The sequence below is a fragment of the Spermophilus citellus genome, assembly GCF_964194105.1.
Source record: "Spermophilus citellus genome assembly, chromosome: 17".
Classification (NCBI taxonomy): Eukaryota; Metazoa; Chordata; class Mammalia; order Rodentia; family Sciuridae; genus Spermophilus; species Spermophilus citellus.
Window position 1 is genome coordinate 50,680,200 of NC_138199.1, and position 19,946 is coordinate 50,700,145.

The 19,946-nt window shown below is 38.1% G+C and overlaps 1 protein-coding gene across 1 annotated transcript in view; it reads left to right on the plus strand.

Annotated features, from left to right (window-relative positions):
• Nucleotides 1-19,946, plus strand: part of SKAP1 (src kinase associated phosphoprotein 1) — a 283,362-nt gene that overhangs the window by 48,722 nt on the left and 214,694 nt on the right. Inside the window, exon 3 of the mRNA XM_081272824.1 lies at nt 18,372-18,397. Within this exon, the coding sequence (XP_081128950.1) occupies nt 18,372-18,397 (26 nt within the window). The remainder of the gene's footprint in view (nt 1-18,371; nt 18,398-19,946) is intronic.

Genomic DNA, 19,946 nt, shown 5'->3' on the forward strand with positions numbered 1-19,946 from the left:
GGGAAAGAGATGTGGAAATAGGAGATTAGGCTTTAATTGTGCAGCTTGGTCTGGGGTGACTTCTGTGAAAACAAACATCTGTATTTGGGGGAGTTTTATGCTGTGCTTAAACAGACACATGCAAAAGGGAAATAATTTTTGAGCCATATGAAATGCAACAGTCCTTTAAGTGCTTTATGATGATTTTTCTAAAATATGTTTTGGATTTTTCTTTTTAAATCAAGGAAGTTCATTCTCAAGGTCTTCATTAGATGAGGTATCACTGACTGAGAACAACTTCCATTTCTTAGATGTTATCCCTTTGAGCTGCACTGACTGACACAGGATGAATCTTTCATTACAAAAGGATTATCTACACTCTGTTCGACTACTTAGTAAAGCATTCGTTTTTGTTGGATTCCTTTTCCAAAGTCACGGTGCTTGAGTAAACCATTCACTTCCTCTTTCTCAAAACATCAGTCACCATGATTGATTTTTATGTGGGTCATAAAGAGAAATGGAATCAACTGAAAGCAGGGTGAGGATTACAGACTAAAGCAGTTAATTTACTTAACAAATATATATATATCCGCAAGTTGTTTATGTTGGACATGATGCCAGGTGATCCAGACTGTGTCACATAAGACATATCCTTGTTTTCCAAGGAGTTCTTGGGCTAATGAGTGGCCAGAGTCTGCATGGAGCTCACAGATCCCTTTTCTATAGAGTCTGAAATGTTTTGTTTCGATTTGTTACATGCCTGGAGTCCCACAATTTAGAGATTCATGTGGGTTTTAAAATATAATTTTTTAAAAATACAAATTTACTTAGAGGGTGAAGAAACTTTCAGTGATCCATTTATGTGCATTGGTCCTATTCAATGATTTTCTTCTAACTCTTGGTTTAGGTGACTGTACTAAGGAAATTCAATGGCCAGTAAGTTTGTTAAATGGCTGTGATAGGCAAATGCTCAGTGCTAAGTACTCTGAGGGTTATGAGAGTAAAAAATTATCCTTTCCCTCACACTTCAGAGACTGTTAATTCTGCAATTTAAGATTAACAGTCATGAGCTGAGTGCAGTGGTGCACATCTGTAATTTCAGAGGTTCCGGAGGCTGAGTCAGAAGGATCTCAAGTTCAAAGCCAGCCTCAGCCTCATCGAGGTGCTTAGCAACTCAGTGAGACCCTGTCTCTAAGAAAAAAAATACAAAGTAGAGCTGGGGATGTGGCTCAGTGGTCAAATACCCCTGAGTTCAATCTCCCGTACAAAAAAAAAAAAAAAAGCTAACAGTCATAACTTAAATTAATCATATACCTATCATGTGCCAGGTCCTGTGTCAAGGATTTTATACAAATTCTCTCATTTAACCCTCTCAAAATGTGTGCAAAGTAAACACTGTTGTAATCTCCTTTTAGCAGACAAGAAAACTGAGGTTCAGAGAGGCAAGCAGTTTGCTCAAGCCTATGTAGAAATTAGGTTCTGGAATTGGGATTTGAATCCAGGCAGTGTGATTTTGGGGTAAACACTCGTATTGAGGCTCAATTTCTTCATAATTAGTGAAGAATGTCAATTTGTTCATTCATTTGTGGGGTAAACAAATGTTTATTGAGCATATACTATGTGTAAAGCATTTTTTGTAGTGACACAAATCCCAGTCCTTCTGCAACTTATTTTTAGGGATGATAAACCAAAGGATTATACAGTACACTACTTTGTAGGGTTGTCATTTTGCACATGAAAGTGCCTAATACAATATGTATCACATAATGGATATTCAACAAATATTCTCAAGAAACTGACAACTGGGTGGGAAAGATAAAAAGCGTGCACAAAATACCTAAAGTAAAAGATACATGTAGCAAAATCTTTAGAAGAGGTGCATAGAGATAAATCCGGGAAAGCCCAGAGAAGGAATGCACTTCTGGTTGGTGGGCTGTGGGAAGTCTTCATGGATGAGTCGGCATGATGGGTTGGCCAAAGTTGAAAGAAATGGATTTTTGGTGAGATAAATCAAACACAAAAATACCATGTGCAAAAGATGCAGAGGAAGAAGCAAAGGGTGATTCTGTTTTCAAGCAAAAGAGAGTAATGGGAGAGATGGCTGAAGAGATAGGATGAAACTAAATCCTGGAAAGGAGAGTTTTGACTGGGTTTGGAGAGGAGGGTAAGTAAAACATGAGACAGGGATAGTTAAACTGAGAAAGGGTGCTTTAGTAGGAAGCTGTGCACAACATTTGGATCTTTTGTACTAAAATTGAATCTACTGGGAGGTGAGAGATTGTTGTAAAGGAAGAGGAAAACATCAAAGATTGTCTATGTCCCTTTTGCCCAGAGAAATAAGACAAATCTCCTCTGCCACTCTCTAGGAAGGATATTGGGAATTGAACCTAGGGGTGCTTAACCACTGAGCCACATCCCCAGCCCTTTTTATATTTTATTTGGAGACAGAGTCTCACTAAATTGCTTAGGGACTTGCTAAATTGCTGAGGCTGGCTTTGAACTCAAGATCCTCCTGCTTCAGCCTCCAGAGCTACTGGGATTACAGGTGTGTGCCATCACGCCTGGCCTATTTTTCAGTTTTATTGTGGAATGACTGGCATGTGAAGCACTGCACATACATAATATATACAATTTGGTGGTCTAGCCACTTTCCAGAACCTTACGTCCATAGGAAAAACCATTCTAAACAGCTGGCTTTGTGCTTCAACTTTTGAAATATGATTAACTTTTACATTAAAAACTATATTCTACCATTCATATCTGTTAACAATATTTACTAGTTTTTTTTTTAATCTGGTAAACTGTAAAACTTGCCACCATCCATTCCTTTGTTTCATTAGGAAAATGAATGCCAAGGCCCAAATACTTGGAAATGAACTTTTGGAATACAGTCTATTCTTGAACTGGGGACTGCCTTTTAAAAATGTCCTTAGCAGACAACCTTTCTATATCTCTTTCCTTTGTAGTGGTTCCCCCTCCCCAAACTGGCCCCATTACATGAATTATCAGGAGATCTTATTTAGAAATACAGATTCTAAGCCCCTAGAGATGTTGATTCACTAGGTCTGGGGTAGTCCTCAAAAATTCGTGTTTCCACAGGGTTCCAAGGAATTCTAAAGACCAGGCAAATATGTAAGCATCTTTATCAGGAGACTCCAGGTTTTTTTGGAGGGGTGGGTAGGAGGGTAAGAGGCTATTATGTTTTTCAACTGAATTTTAACAGTGAAAGGGAAGAAAATAAGAAGGATTTTATTGGAAGGTGTGAACAGAGGATGGCGATTACGATGGTAAGGAGGGTTTCCCAACATGATTGGGGATAATTGATAGGAAAAATTTTATGAGCAGGCCTGCTGGCTTAGACCTGCCAGTAGCTGACAGTATCTCAATTTGCTTCCAGGATGAGCAGATGGGGATATTCTCATATACTGATTGCCATGCTTCACTGTGGCCTGGCAAAATCTCAAGACATTTCTGATAGTGAAGAATCCCTCAGAGTGGGGCAGAACTGGAAGTCCTGGGGTTGGCCAGTTGATTGTGGTTGAACTGATGGGACCTCTGATCTATATTGATAGAGCCTCAGAATGGGCCACATTGTCATTAGCCTTAAGATCAAAGTTCATTCCATTCTTTATGATTTAGATAATTGATACTTTATGCAAAGGTTTAACTATAACTGCTATAGGTTCTGTACAGAGGACTCAATGGAAAAGAATGATACTTAAGAATCCTGCCCAATAAAGATCAAAATGAGATTAAGGCAAAAGCAATAGTTTAAAATAAGTAGGTTCATATGAGCTTAGAAAAAAATTGTGAAATAATTTTCAAGTGATTTCTGAACTTCTGTGTACATTTACATTTCAGTTCTTAACTGGAAGAAAGTGTATACATAAGAATAGGGGTTTTATAAAAATTTCAGTAATTCATTATAATTCTGGGTGGTTTTAATAGAGGCCTGTATTCTAGATTCTGTTTTTATTTATTTATTCAGATTTTGGTGCAATGTGAATGAGTGAAATAATACTGTCTTTAATTAGGATTCTGTTGTTATTTTTCAATTAATCTGTGTCAGTAGTTTTAGCATTTGTATTAAATCATTTTCTTCATGAAAGCTTTTAATGAGGAAACAAATTGATTGTATTTATGTATTGGATTCTTGCCACTGTGATGTGTATTCGGTCGTGTCTTTTGAAGTATATTTTTGCTGGTCATCTCGTGGTTAGTCTTTGAAGCTTTCACACACACACACACACACACACACAGAGAGAGACAGAAAGAAACTCTTTGTTTGGATGCAGTTTTTAATTTAACAAAGCACTCTTATTTTTAATATTTCTTCTCTTTTCTCCCCTTCCTCTTTTTCCCCCTTGCCTTTGTGTTACTTAGAGAATAAAGGCACCCCACACCCATAATATTGGAATAAATCCACACTCCACACTACTGCTTCAGTGCCTTGCCCTCTGCCTGCCTCCCCAGTATTGTCTTCTCCCTTCCCTGAGAAACACTGCTCTCTACTCATTCTGAGCAATGATACCCTGTGCTGTTTCTGATCTAACAAGAATTTATTGAGCACAAGCTTTATGCTCCTTCTCCTTGATGGCTCAGTGACATAGAAAGGTGAGATTTTAATGCACTAATATAGGTGTTCACAGGTGTGCTGTGGAAGCAGCTAAACCAGGAGACTGGGCTGAGCCTCAAGGTACCTTCAAGAGTTTAGGTGAAGAAGGAGGCATGAAAGGAAAGGTGTGCCGGCAGAGGGAGCAGCAACATGTGAGTGGGAGCTGGGGTGAGTCACTGAAGGATTTTAAGCAGATGATTAAGACAGGGTTTGCCCTTTAGGTCATCAAAATAATGTTGGTGCTAAGGACATAAAAAACTGACATTTATTAGGGGCTTACCAGGTACCAGGCTTACTATTCACTTCTTTGTTCATTCTCCCAAGAACCATACAAAGCAGGTGTGCTTACTATTTCTGATTGAAAGATGAGGAAAACATGTCTGCAGCAAAAGTCTTATACTAGAAGTTGGAGCTTGGATTACATCCAAGGCCTGTCTACAAAGCCTTTGTTCTTCATGGTCACTGCATTATCTTTTCCATCCACATTGAAGAGACTGGTCAGAGGGGGCAGGATGATGGCAAGTGGGCCAGTTAGGACATGGTCACCCTGATCTCCATGAAGGCTTGAAGGAATTTCAGTGTCTGCATAGATAGGGAGGAGATAGATTAAAAGGATATTAAGGAAATAGGTCTTGGCGACTGATGGGTATACATAGTAACAGAGAAAGAGGTAAAGGGATGATTCCTAAGCTTCACTTGGGTGGATGTCATACATTGAAAGAGAAAACACAGGAATAGGAGAGGTTTGGGACTTGAGGAACCAAGGGCAGTTTTACTCAGAAGTTTTCTTTCTGAGAGAGAAGAATATCATTATTTGCTGAGAAATAATGATATCCGAAGCTTCTGAACATTTTAATTCATTTTTTTAATATATATTTTTTTTATTTGTTGATGGACCTTTATTTTTATTTATTTGTATGTGGTACTGAGAATCGAACCCAGTGCCTCACACATGCTAGGCAAGTGCGCTACCGCTGAGCCACAATCCCAGCCCTTTAATTCATTCTTAAAAGTATTTAGTAAGTAGCCATTGGTTTCTTTCCTGGTCAGCCTGATTTCTATGACCTGTCCCTCCAATCTTCTCTTACTCTCTTTTCCTTTTATCTCACAAACCTGGGAATGTCCCAACCTTGTATGGATTCAACTGTCCAACTTCTCTGTTTTTATACCTGGACAGCTAATCAGTGCTGGAGGAAAATTATACAACTGAATTTCCACTACAGTAAATCTTAGTCACCACACCGACAAATTTCTAGAGGCATATGATCAACCCAAGCTGAGTCAAGAGAACATACACAATTTAAATAGATGAATCTCAAGCAAGGAAATAAAAGATGCCATCAAAAGCCTACCAATCAGGGTTGTGGTTGTGGCTCAATGGTAGAGTGCTCATCTAGCTTGGGTGAGGCGCTGAGTTCAATCCTCAACACCACATAAAAATAAAAGCATTGTGTCCACTTACAACTAAAAAAATATTTTAAAAAGCCTATCAACCAAGAAAAACCCAGGACCAGACAGATTCACAGCCAAGTTCTACTAGACCTACAAAGATGAATTAATACCAATATTCCTCAAATTATTCCATAAAATAGAAAAGGAGGGAACCATTTCAAACTCATTCTATGAGGCTGGTATCATCCTGATACCAAAACCAGGCAGAGACACATCAAGGAAAGAAAATTTCAGACCAATATCCCTGATGAATATAGGTGCTAAAATTCTGTCAAATTGTATACAAAAACATATTTAAAAAATAGTGCACCATGATCAAGTGGGGATGCAAGATTGATTCAACATACAGAAATCAATAAATATAATTCATCATCACAACAATAGAATCACAACATTGTAAAAGCTATCTGTGCTAAGCCCAAGGCCAACATTATTCTAAGTGGAGAAAAATTGGAAGCATTCCCTCTAAAAACTTAAACAAGACAGGGATGCCCTCTTTCACCACTTTTATTCAACATAGTCCTTGGAACTCTAGCCAGAGCAATTAGATAGATGAAAGAGATTGAAGGGATACAAATAGGAAAAGAAGAACTCAAACTATCATCATTTGCCAATGACATGATTGTATACTTAGAGGATCCAAAAAATTCCACCAGAAAATTTCTAGAATTAATAAATGAATTCAGCAAAGTAGCAGGATATAAAATCAACACCCATAAATCAAATGCATTTCTATATATCAGTGATGAATCCTCTGAAAGAGAAATTAGGAAAACTACCCCATTCACAATAGCCTCAAAAAACAAATAAACAAACAAACAAAAAATCTTGGGTATAAATTTAACAAAAGAGGTGAAAGACCTTTACAATGAAAACTAAAGAATACTAAAGAAAGAAATTGAAGAAGACTTTAGAAGATGGAAAGATCTCCCATGCTCTTGGACAAGCAAAATTAATATTGTCAAAGTGGCCATACTGCCCAAAGCTCTATACAGATTCAATGTGATTCCAATTAAAATCCCAATGTCATTCCTTATAGAAATAGAAAAGGCAATCATGAAATTCATTTAGAAAAATAAGAGACCCAAAAAAGCCAAAGCAATCCTTAGCAGGAAGAGAGAAGCAGGAAGCATCACCATACCAGACCTTAAGCTATACTACAAAGCTATAGTAACAAAAATGGCATGGTATTGGCACCAAAATGGGCATGTAGACCAATGGTACAGAAGAGAAGACACAGAGACAAACCCACATAAATCCTAGACAAAGGTGCCAAAAACATACATTGAAGAAAAGATAGCCTCTTCAACAAATGGTGCTGGGAAAACTGGAAATCCATATGTAGCAAAATGAAACTAAACACTCTATCTTTCACCATGCACAAATCTCAAAGTGGATCAAGGACCTAGGAATTAGCCCAGAGACCCTGTGCCTAATAGAGGAAAAAGTAGGTCCAAATCTTCATCATGTCGGGTTAGGCCCTGACGTCCTTAACAAGACTCCTAAAGCACAGGAAATAAAATCAAGAATCAATAAATGGGATGGATACAAATTAAAAAGCTTCTTCTCAGCAAAAGAAACAATCAAAAAGGTGAAGAGAGAGCCTACATTTTGGGAGCAAATTTTTGCAACATGCACAGCAGATAGAGCACTGATTTCCAGGATATATAAAGAACTCAAAAAACTTAACACCAGAAAAATAAACAACCCAATCAATAAATGGGCTAAGGAGCTGAACAGACACTTCTCAGAAGAAGATACACAATCAATCAACAAATACATGAAAAAATTTTGTTCAACATTTCTAGTAACTAGAGAAATGCATATCAAAACTACTGTAAGATTTCATCTTATGTCAGTCAGAAGGTAGTCATCAAGAATCCAAACAACAATAAGTGTTGGTGAGGATGTGGGTGAAAATGCACAATTACACATTGCTGGTGGGACTGCAAAGTGATGCAACCACTCTGGAAAGCAGTGTGGAGATTCCTTAGAAAACTTGGAATGGAACCACCATTTGACCCAGCTATCCCACTCCTAGGTCTATACCCAAAGGACTTAAATTAGCATACTATAGTGACACAGCTACATCAATTTATAGCAGCTCAATTTACAATAGCTAAACTGTAGGCCCAACCTAGATGCCCTTCAATAGATGATTAGATAAAGAAAATGTGGTGTATATATACACAATGGAATATTACTCAGCATTTAAAAAAATAAAATTATGGCATTTGCAGGTAAATGGATGAAGTTGGAGAATATCATGCTAAGTGAAGTAAGCCAATCCCAAAAAACCAAAGGCCAAATGTTCTCTCTGTTAAGTGGATGCTGATCCATAATGGGGCAGGGCATGGGAAAGATGGAGGAATTTTGAGCAAAGGGGAGTGGGGGAGGAGGCTTGGAAGCAGGAAAAATGGTTGAGGATGCAAATCAAGTCAAGATGGCGCCTGGCAGTTTGCCAGGAGGAGTGGTTTGTGAAGCAACGCCAGCGAGCCATTAAGATGGTGAGGATTCCTTATTGGTTGACTGCTGTATCTAGATGATGTTAATTGAGTCAAGCTGTGTGTAATCAGTTGGGTATATACCTCTGCTGTCCTGCAATAAAGTGGCTCCTGCTACCTTGGGTGCCAGCTACTTTGAGTTCTCACTCAGTTCCCCCTGAGTTCACTCGCAATAAAGTAGTTCCCACTTCAGCCTTCAAGTTTCTTGTCACCTCTCCGTCATTTTGCCCAGCCAGACTGCAGCGGAATGAGATGTATATCATTACCCTAGGTACATGTATGACTGCACATATGGTGTGATGCTAGATTGTGTGCAACCAGAGAAATTCACAGAATCAAAATACATTCTGCTGTCATGTATACCTAATTAGAATAAATAAATATTTTTTTTTTAAAAAATCTTAGTCTCTAATATCAACTGAGCCCTTAATGATGCCTGGCAATTAATAATAATGCTGCATATCCACAGCCTTTTCAGTTTTCCTTGCTGTCCCCTGCACAAGTCCCTATCAGTTTTTACCTCATCATATGGCCTGTAACTCTTTACACAACATCAAAGAAAAAAACAGAGCCTTTTAGGTTGGAACCCACTCAGTATCCTGTCCTGCCCCCTCCTCAAACATATCTTCATTGGGGTGCTAAACTGGGCCTCTGCCATCTGCTCTACTGATGGGCCTGGCCTCATGCCTGGATTCCCTCTGCATCCTGGGTCTGGCCTCTCTGTGATCCTCCCCTTCCCTGCCCTGCCAGACTTCTTCTTCCGTCTGGTCCTGAATGCTCCCTCAGCAAGCCTTATCTGCAAGCAATAAGACAGGTTCTGGCATCATTCAGACCTCGGTTCTTCTGGTGCCAGTGTTTACCACATGTGTGTTCTGAGCCCACACCATTTCTATACAATTGAATGTTTTCAGCCTAACTAGGAAACTAGCTAGAGTTTCCTGTGCTCTTAATCCCTCACAGCGTATCTGAAAAATAGTGGAGATAGATTTACTAAAATCAATGTAATTGAGAGAATGGACGCAGTATTCATAATTTGAAAAACTGATAGTGTGTTCCCTTGTCGATGTTGAGAAATTCACTTTGCTTAGATGAATCCTGAGACTTAGTCCAGCTTAAAAAATTTTTTAAACTGTAACATTTACTCTCAAGTGAATAATATGACTATGTTCAGAACAAAGAAAATATCAAAGGCATGATAGTTGAGAAAAGTTTGTCCAAGGAAATTTTAAGTGTTTTCATAGAAACAGTTTCATTTTCAAAATAATAACACAATTTCAAGCCTGTTCCTGATTCTGCATGAGATTAACTGGTGGCTCCACAATGTGGACTTCTAAACTCCTAGGTGCAGCCACCTAACCTCTCTTTCTTCCTTTTTCTCATCTGTAAAGTGAAGACTAGATTAAATGATCTCAAATGTCCTCTCAGCTGTAAACTTCAATGAGTATATGGGCCACAGTCACAAAGTCAGGGCCATTAGTTATTCACCAATCAGACAACAAGGAGTCTCAGTGGTTAAGGAGTAGCTATTAACCTGAAGCCAGCAAAAAAAAAAATAAAAAATAAAATTAAACAAAATTAGGCCCCGACCACCAACAGTGACAAAACTGGCAGGACAGATGTCAGAGACAGCGGTTTTAAAGTATGGTAACCTGCTGGAGTTCTCTGTACACAAGTGGCACTTTTTTTCTCCATTATACAAAATTGGGACTAAAAGTTGTCTGACTTTCCTCTTTGACAGTCTGTCCTCAATCTGTCTCCAAGTCCATGATCCAATCCCTTCTCTTGCTCCACACTCCCCCGCCACACATACATCCTGGAGATTGAACCCAGGGGTGCTTAAACACTGAGCCACATCCCCAGTCCTTTTAATTTTTTTATTTTGAGATGGAGTCTCACTAAGTTGCTGAGACTGGCTTTGAACCTCAGCCTCTGGAGCTGCTGGGATTATAAACATGCACCATTTGCTCTTAAGTAACTTCTTAAATAGTCTCCCAGCTTCTCTCCCTCCCAAACACACTGCACATTGGTGCCAAATTTGATCACAAAGGCCAGGTGTGGTGGTGTGGCCTGGAAGGCTGAGGCAAGAAGATCATGAATTCAAAGCCAACCTCAGCAGTTTAACAGGACCCTAAGAAACTCAGTGAAACCCTGTCTCTGAATAAAACACCAAAAGGAATTGAGGATGTGGCTCAGTGGTTGAATGCCCATGAATTCAATCATTGGTACCAAAAAATAAAAAATAAAAATAATAAAATTGATCACAGTGGACATAATTTCTCTATCCTTAAAGATAAGCCAACAAACAGAACTCTCAGTGAATGCCTTTTATCTTCAGGAAAAAAAAAAATCTAAACCCTCACCTGACATGTAGGCCACAAGACACCTGACCACCATTTTTCTTTTATTAGTTCACTGAGTTATATATGCGGGGCAATTGAGGACTGTATATACATACTAGTGAGATTTACTTGTGAAGAAACTGTCCTTATGTGAGAAAGTAGGGGAGGGCATATTAGAATGTAAGTTTCCAGTGTTGCAATGAGAAAGATGAATCATTGGCTGACAAAGAATAACTCCTGGGTGTCTTGCTGTTCATAGGCAGGGAGGATGTTCTGTCAACCATGGCAAGGACTCCCTATAGCTAAAGTATTTTAGAAGACTCAGTGGTGAAGAGCATTTTATTTAATTTCTTTTAAAACTTTTTTTTCTCTATATTATCTGAGAGTGGACTTTTAAAAACTTGAGAGAGGGTTCGTGAGTGACACTGTCAGTCTCAGATAATGTTGCTTGTTTATTATTTAATAAATATTTAATGTAACCATTATATTTTGTAAGTAGGAAAACATTTTGTTGTTTCCCTGGGCAGATTGCTAAAATTTATGCTTATAGACTCAAGACCCCAGAAATATTACATCCCAAAGAAGAACTCAGGATCTTCTTATGACAGGTCCTCGTATTACTTGAGCTGCATGCATATTATCTATTGTTATTATCCCATTTGTTATTTTTGCTGTCTTAGATGGTCATTTCTCTGTACATAAATATCTCATATTTTGGACTAGATTGTAAGCTCCTTGTAGGTAGGGCTCTAACTCATGTACTTTTGGTGGAATTGAAGGAATTGGGGCTAGAGAGGGCACCAGTTTCCCACCAAGGGACTTCCTTTTGCTGTTTCTGAAGCTGGTACCCGGACCCCTGGGTCCCAGACCTCTGACGCCTCCACCAGAGACTTCCACCAGATGGTGCTCTTTTCCCATTTCTGTTCGTGGGTGTCGCTGACCATTTTACCTTTCCCACTTGCCCATTTCCTAATGCAAGGTAGTAGATAGGACACTGGTGGTAGAAAGAGAATTTGAAATCAGTGTGAATCTTTACAAGTGAGAAAATAGGTAATAAGAAATATCTATGGTATGCAGACTTAGCATCACTCAGCAAGGCCATTTCCTTGGGCATAAATCAACCTGTACTATGTGGCTCACTGCTCAAGGTCAACTGTAAAAGGGGTTTTCCTAGTTGTCAACTTAACATTGAAGCCCTGCTCAAATAGGCATGCATTTGAATCTTAAGGTTACAGTTCAAATGCCAGAACAACACCTCAGTGTTAGTCTTCATAATCTGTTTGGAGAAAGCCATTACCAGAGAACAGGGATGGCCGAGAGGGAGATAGAAGAAGCTATGAACATTGAGTATTGCAGACAACCTAGGCATTTGGAAGGTACTGCCATTTTTATATAAAAGTGAAGTTCAAATTTGAACTTCCTTAAGTCATCAAGAAGAGATTGATTTTGTTTGCCAAGGCAGAGAATGTATGATGTTTTAAATTTCTGTGAGTCATGGGGAAAATAACATTTTCAATACTTCAGTTGTCAAAAAAGTTCATTTGAATGTTCTAGATTTATAACATCACAGATGTTGGCCTTTCTGGATTGCTAGTTTTACAATATCATTATAGTCCTATTCACCTAACCCAGTGGGTCTTATCATTTTTGGTGGTGCAGGAAAAAGGGGAAGTTATTGACACTAATGAAATGTATGGACTTTCCTCCAAGAGAACAGAAAACAATTATTACTTTTCATCAATTTCAGGGAGTTTATGAATCCCCTGAAGGCCCAGCTCTGGACTCCAAGTTGAAGACCTCTGATCTAACCACTCCCTGGTATTTACAAGCTAGCAAAGCAATTGTACCTTCCCTTAATATCTAGATTTGTTTTCTATAGTTCAGTCAATTGGGAAAGAGATAATGTGAAATTCAAGAGCTTAGGCTCTGTAACTAAGCAGAACTGGGTACAAATCTTGGTTCTGCCACATATTAAATATGTGAGCTTGGTCAAGTTGTTTGACCTTCCTGAATCTATAAAATGGGGATAATAATAGTACTGACCTCTTAGGGTTGTTATACATACTAAATAATATATGTGAAACATATACATAGCACAGATTCAGTGCTGAGTATGTTAATTATTTTACAATTAGGAAAATGGAATTATTTGTCCTTCCTAGGTAGTTCCAACAATATTAAGATAGTTGTTTGTCTTACTTATTTCTTCAGGATCTATCTAATTAGCTGGCTGAGGGACTAAATGTCTGAGTACTTTAATCTCAATCACCATGTTTATTCATTAGCTCCATGGTCAAGATTCTGGTTAACCCCCTTCCAAAGTCTAATGATGTAGAGTCAATGGCACCATTTTCAGCATAAATCTACTATGAATTTTGGGTATCAATCTAGAAGAGAATGTTTGTAGTATAAAATATATGATAATGAAATATATCTGTGGATGGACCATGTTTATTTTAGTCACCATTTCATCCTTGGCATTGAACAAAGAGCACACCATAGAAGCCAGTCAATATATATTTATTATCTGAATAACTCAATTACTTTAGAAAGAGTAAAATATTTTTAGAGAAAGAGAAATTTTGATGTGAGATTATATTTTCAAGACTGTCCTTCATTTCTCATTAAAGTGCCTGTTGGAAACTTGTCTGCCTTAGTAACTATGTAACCATGGACAAGTCATTTAATCCTTGATACCTCAGTTTCCTTATTTAGACAATGGGCTTAATAATAGAGTTAAATTTTGGAGTAAGTAGGTTAGCATATGGGACTTGGAACATGTTCAACAGATCTTAGCATTATTGTGATTGTTCCTTCCACTAAAATTGCTGCTATACATCAGGATTCTCTCCATATTGTGGACTTTCCTGAAACTGAAGTTCAATTAGTAACATCTTTAATTTAAAAACACAAGTAGCAAACTTTGTCTTGCATGTAATTTAATTCTAAAACTTCAAGACTATTCTATAGGTAGACTAAACATAATGCATTTTTATTCTTCCATTTTCATTTTTGGAGGCACCAGTGAAGATGGGTTTATTTGGACTGAATGCAAAGTAATCATCATCAATATGGTGCAGCATTTTCTCTCCACTCATTCTGTAATCATCTCTTTTCAGTTCCAAATACCATTTGCATGGACCTGATGATGTTGAGTATGGATATTGCAGAGGAGTGATAACTTCCCTTTCCTATTGAAGCTGAAGCTTCAAAGAGAAGATTAAAGAAGTGTTTGTTATCTATCTGCACAGGCCTGATATGAAATTCTCAGAGGCATTTAGAATAAACACAACTCTGTATGTGTGCATTTATATGCTTTTTCTTTTGTGGTCTTTGCATTTTGGTTTGAATTTTTTACTTCAGACTTGTTGAACTCTCTGACTAGAGGAGAATTATTTTCAGAGTGAAAGGTAAGAATTGGAAGATGTTGGCAGAATTTAACTAAATGCTTCCTGAAGCACATAGAACTCTCTGGTGTGGCATCATCTTTACAGAGAATGTGATGAAGACCAGCCACGGGATATGTTTAACAAGACGAGATCAAGTTCTTGAAGGTGTCTAGCAGAGAATAATCTGTGGTTCCCTTTATTGAGAGATTAAATTGCTCACCTTCAGTACTTTCGTTTCAGAAGTGTCCTCTATGAGCTGTGGGATAGAAGTGTGGTTTTGCTATTGTTGTTATTATTTTTGCATGCAAACTTCCTTTAGGGACATAGTATTAATTAATATTTAGAGTAATAAAAGAGGGAGAAGAAGTAGGATAAGAAAATAGATTTATATCGTCTGAAAAAGAAGGTATTTCTGGGTGTGGTGGTGCACACCTGGAATCCAGTGAGGAAGCTGAGGCAGAAGGATTGTAAGTTTGAGGCCAGTCTCAGCAACTTAGCAAGATCTCAAGCAACTTAGTGAGATGATGTCTCAAAATTTTAAAAATAATAATTAAAAGAACTGGGGTTGTGGCTGAGTGGTCAAGTGCTTCTAGGTTGTTCCCCTGTACCAAAAACAAATAAATAACCCAAAGTAGCTAACATTCTACTTTATGCCTCTCCACCTCAAGTCACATCAAGTTCAACATGTTACTTTTATTATTTTATTTTTTATTATCAGTAAAAGTGAAAGAACGAACAAAGCTTGTCATTGGAGCAAATGCCAGATTATTGAGGAATGGCTCTGCATATTTATAGAGCCAGGGGTGGTTTGACAGTTGGCATGGAGTGCTTTTTGATTGGAGGGTAAGGATCAGGTGAGCCAGCAGGGCTAGTCTGGTTGGTGGGTAGGATCAGGTGCGCCAGCAGGGCTAGTCTGATTGGTGGGTAAGGATCATGTGAGCCAGCAGGGCTCTGATTGGTGGGTAAAGATCATGTGAGCCAGCAGGGCTCTAAATGGTGGGTAAGGATCATGTGAGCCAGCCGGGCTCACCATTGGACTGTTCTTCTTGGGGGATGGGGAAGTTAGTCTTTGGAGCTGGGGCGACTCCCAACATTTATATACATTTAAATGTACAGTGTGATGTTTTGATATACATATGCATTGAGAAATGATGACCAAAAATTAATGAATATATCCATCACCTCACAGAGTTACTTTTTTTGGTGTGAGAATGCTTAAGATCAACTCTTTGCAAATTTCAAGTACACAATACAGTATTATTAGTGATAGCATGTCATATGTTAGACATTCAGAACTTTTTCATCTTTCAGCTGAAAGTTTGGAAGAAATATTTAATTACAACATTATCAGAAATAAAGCAGATTCTGCTATTTAATATCAATTATATAGACCTGCTACCTTTTTTTTTAATACTGTTAAATTGAGTTCTTTCTTTGTAACCAACCTCCTTAAGATAAAGCTCATTGGCAGAAGCAGTACTCTTGGTATATGGGAATCTATAGTGTCATCTTTCTTCTGGGCTAACAAAAGGAACCAAGAAATGAAGGCATTGTACAGAAGGGAACCGAAAATCTGTTTTAGTTGAAGTGGTGATTTTGGTAGGCAGGAGAAGCACAAAAAAAAAAAGGCTGAAATCATCAATAACATATTTTGATTATTTGACAATTTGCCTACAGTTGGCATGTTAGCTGCCACTTCAAGGTAAGTTCCCCCATCCCCCAGGTTCATAAGTGAGAATAATAGTGGTTAGAAAAGTTCCTGCTGTTGCCATCATTAATGTTTTGGAAAGAGGAGTGTGTGTGTGTGTGTGTGTGTGTGCGCGCTCAAACCCTCAATTTTATTTACATTGAATTAGAAGTTGGCTAATGATCAGAAATGAGGGCCAGGACAATGCCTTAAGGGAAGAAGGAAAATAGTAGAAGATGGAAAATTGTTTACTGTCTAATGACTTGCTGCAGTGGTTGTGTTTGACAGAAAGGAGTTTTGTATAGTGGGAATCTACACTGTCTGCGAGGTGGAGATAGACCCCTCTTACTACTATACATAACTTACTTACATTTTGGCCAGTTCTAATTTACATATGCTCTAACATTGATAGGTAAACCCCTTCTTCTTAGCTGTGGAAGCTTTCCATTTCCTAGCTCTATCTCCACTCCTTCCATCCCCTAGTTCCACTACAAAACTGTGCTGGCCTTTCTCTGCCCTCTAATCCAGGTCATCTTGCATTTCCCTTCACCTGATTGTCAGCCCAGAAATGTTCTGGGAAAGGAGAGGATCAAAGAAAGAAAACCATCAGGTTTCTTTTCCACTGTCTCTACCGCATCTCTATTAATTTCCACCAAATTAACCTCTGGATTCTAGCTACAGCCTCTGCAGTGACCTCTTTCCTCTCTATTTTCTAAAGTTTTATTTTACACAGTAAAGAAATAACCTAAATACTCACTGGACTGATGCTCCTCTCTAATGTGGTCTAATGTGGCCAAATCTAATTTCAGCCATGTAGGTACCGGAAGACACACCATTATGACCTGAGTATGGCCTTTTTCTGAACCTCCTGTGGGTTATGGACCCTTTTAAAAATTTGATAAAATTCTTAAAACTGTGGAATTCATCCTCAGGGAAACAAAAAAGCTCATATATGCATTCTGAGAGGCCAAGATGAAGATAGAAAAATATCCATTCTATTTAGTAGCACAGAGGTCTTATGTACATAGCAAGAATTAAGTTGCAATGACTGTGAGCCTCGTTAGAGTAAGTTCAGGAGTGAGTGGGAGGTGAAGGAATAAAGACAAGCCAGTAGAGAGGATGCTTTTGAATGTTCACTGTGTCATGAAGGAAGATGGGGTGGCAGTTGGAGGAATGAGAAGAGGATGAGGGAGGGCTTGTTTTATTTGGATATGGGCATAAATTGCTGATGGAAAGGACCAAGTTGAGAGGAAGAGGTTGAATATGCACAAAAGAAAAACCAATACAGAATAATGTAAGGTTCTTGTGAAGGTGGGAGAAAATGGGATCCAAAGTACAATGGACTTTTGGGGGTTACCATCACACACAGCATTGTTTTGGTGAGGAAAAAAAATGCAAGTCAGGTTCCAAAAAATGGAACTTACAAATGATCCTTTCTACTGCTCCTGTTTTGTTAGTGGGAGACTTCAAGGATTTTCAATATTGCCAGTCGTTTCACAAAACATAACAGAGGAGAGAGAATGGACTCCAAGGGCACCATTCTTGGCTCATACACTAAAATATTAGATAACTCTGGGTCAACTGTTCATGTTCCATCTGTAAAGTGAAGAATTTAGGTGTAAGAGGCATTTAAGGATGTGGTGGTGGTTGGGGTGGGTTTGGTTGTCGTAACAACTGGAAGTGGCACCTGTTATTTGCTGTCCAGGACCAGTGATGCTATTGTTCAGGATATCTCAGCAAAGAACCTTCCTGCTCAAGGCTCATGGTATCCTATGAGAAACTGTGAGCCACTGTTAGCTTCCCTCCTAGAATCTTTCTAGCTCTAAAATCCTAACAGTCGAGGAGTTGCATGGCATTAATGCAGCGTTTAAGCCCTTAAAATCTTTCAAATCTCAGGGACGACTTTTCTGTTTTTCTCCGACAAAACTAGGCTTTGGCTAGCCATCAATTCTTTATTTTCATTGGTGCATGTTAATTATACAGAATGGTGAGTTTCATTGTGGCTTATGGCAAATTGATACATGCGTATAACATCATTTCATCAATTTCACTCCCCAATTCCTCCTCTTACTCTCCCCTCCTCTCTCCCCTGATCTTTTTCTTGTACCCTGTTGGTCTTTCTTTCACTTTTGTGACATCCTTTTATTTTATATATACATATACATCCCTTCCCCCCATCTTTTCTCTACTAGCTTTCACATATGAAAGAAAATATCCAATACTTATCTTTCTTACTCTGGCTTATTTTGTTTAACATGAATGCCCATCTATTTTCACCCATTTTCCTGCAAATAGTAACCAAGTATCTAGCAAGGTTTTTGGATTACAAATTATTGCTACTGTATGTTGACCAAAATTGAGAAATATAAGTTTAACTTATCTCCATTTTTTCCTTTTATATTTCAGGTACTGTTGGGATTTTCAGCCCCAAGGTGAGTACTCTATGACCATGAATGATTTTATACTAAAAATGTGTAGGTGGTATTGTTTATTTCTATCTCTTCTGTCTATGCTTCTTCATGGAGTGGTACTAGCCATTTCTGAGGAAAGTTAGTGGAGTGTTTAATTAACCTTCATCCTGCTGGGCCCCCCTGCCCTGCTTTTTAGCAACAAGAGGCTCTGGGCTTCCGCCTTCTGAGTGGATGGTTGCTAGATTATTTTATAGAACTGAAGCTATAATATGTTTTTTTCCCTTAAGCTTTGTTAGATACCAACAGGATCCAGTAGCATTCAAGTAAAATGGTAGCCGAGTCCATAATAAAAACCTTGGGTGGGTTCCAACTCGGCTAATCCTTCATTTGCTCCAGAAATAAATTCCACCATGTTTCATCCTTGATCACAGTGCCCTTCCACATAGTCTGTCTGGCAGCAGAGAAATGTCAGGAATGGAGCAGTGTTGAAATTCCCACTAGAACAGTGTTATCACATTTTAATATGAGTCTCACTGCAGCCTTGGTGCTTCTAATTGCTTTCAAACCATTGTTTTCCTGCTTTTGCTTGATGAACCCAGCATCTGGCATGATTCTAAAAAGTACAACAGACAGCTGTGTGCAAAATTTGAAAAAAAAAAAAAGGCCAGGATTAAAACACATTTTTGAAAGGTTTACAATTAGAATATATATATTTTTAACCCAAACAGTTTGAAGACATTTCTAAAGTACTGTAACCATTCCTTCTTTGTAGTAATCTGGTTGAAAATGTCAGAAACATTATCGTGAATATTAATTATCTAAAATTATTATAAATGGAGGGTTTTACCCCCCTCAGAGAATCACAAGAGTTTTAGACCAAACATGAAAATTGTTTCACGAACTGTTTTGCTCTATAACTTTTTAAAACCAATTGTAAACTGTTTTGTACTTTTTATTTTCTTAATGTTTTCAAATGAATCCAATCTTGGTGAGTAGTAATACATTAAAGAAATTAAAATGGTAAGTGAGGATACTAGTTTTATTAAACTTTTTATTTTCTAGCTCATATTTTGTTCAAGTCTACATAAGGGTTTCTTTAAAAACCAATTTTAAGAAATAAAAATCATGTATGTTTAAAGCCTTCTTCATACTATTTGTAATAATGTGATGTGGTGTTATTATATACCTCAGTATTCTAAAGCATTTATAGCTGAGAACATAGATCCAGCAATAGAGAATTATATGTAATAATGCAGCAGTTTGCATGGCAAAATGTGAAATGCACTATTCAGAGAATAGTCCTATAGTTCAGGGTTTAACAGATGTTAACCAAAATCCACAGGGGGCAGAACATGATTGTGAACTGGCAGAAATGAATGGAACTGTGAGGATAAAATTAATTACCAAAGGAGAAATAAAGAATCAGTGTCAGAGATGTGGTATAGTAATGTGTTGAGAAGAGAAAATAATTTTGGAGCTCGACATAAGAGAGTCTATGGGACTAAAAAGACAAAGGGCACCATCTTACCAGGCTCTTGTCATGGTGGCACTGCAGTCATCTTCCAACACA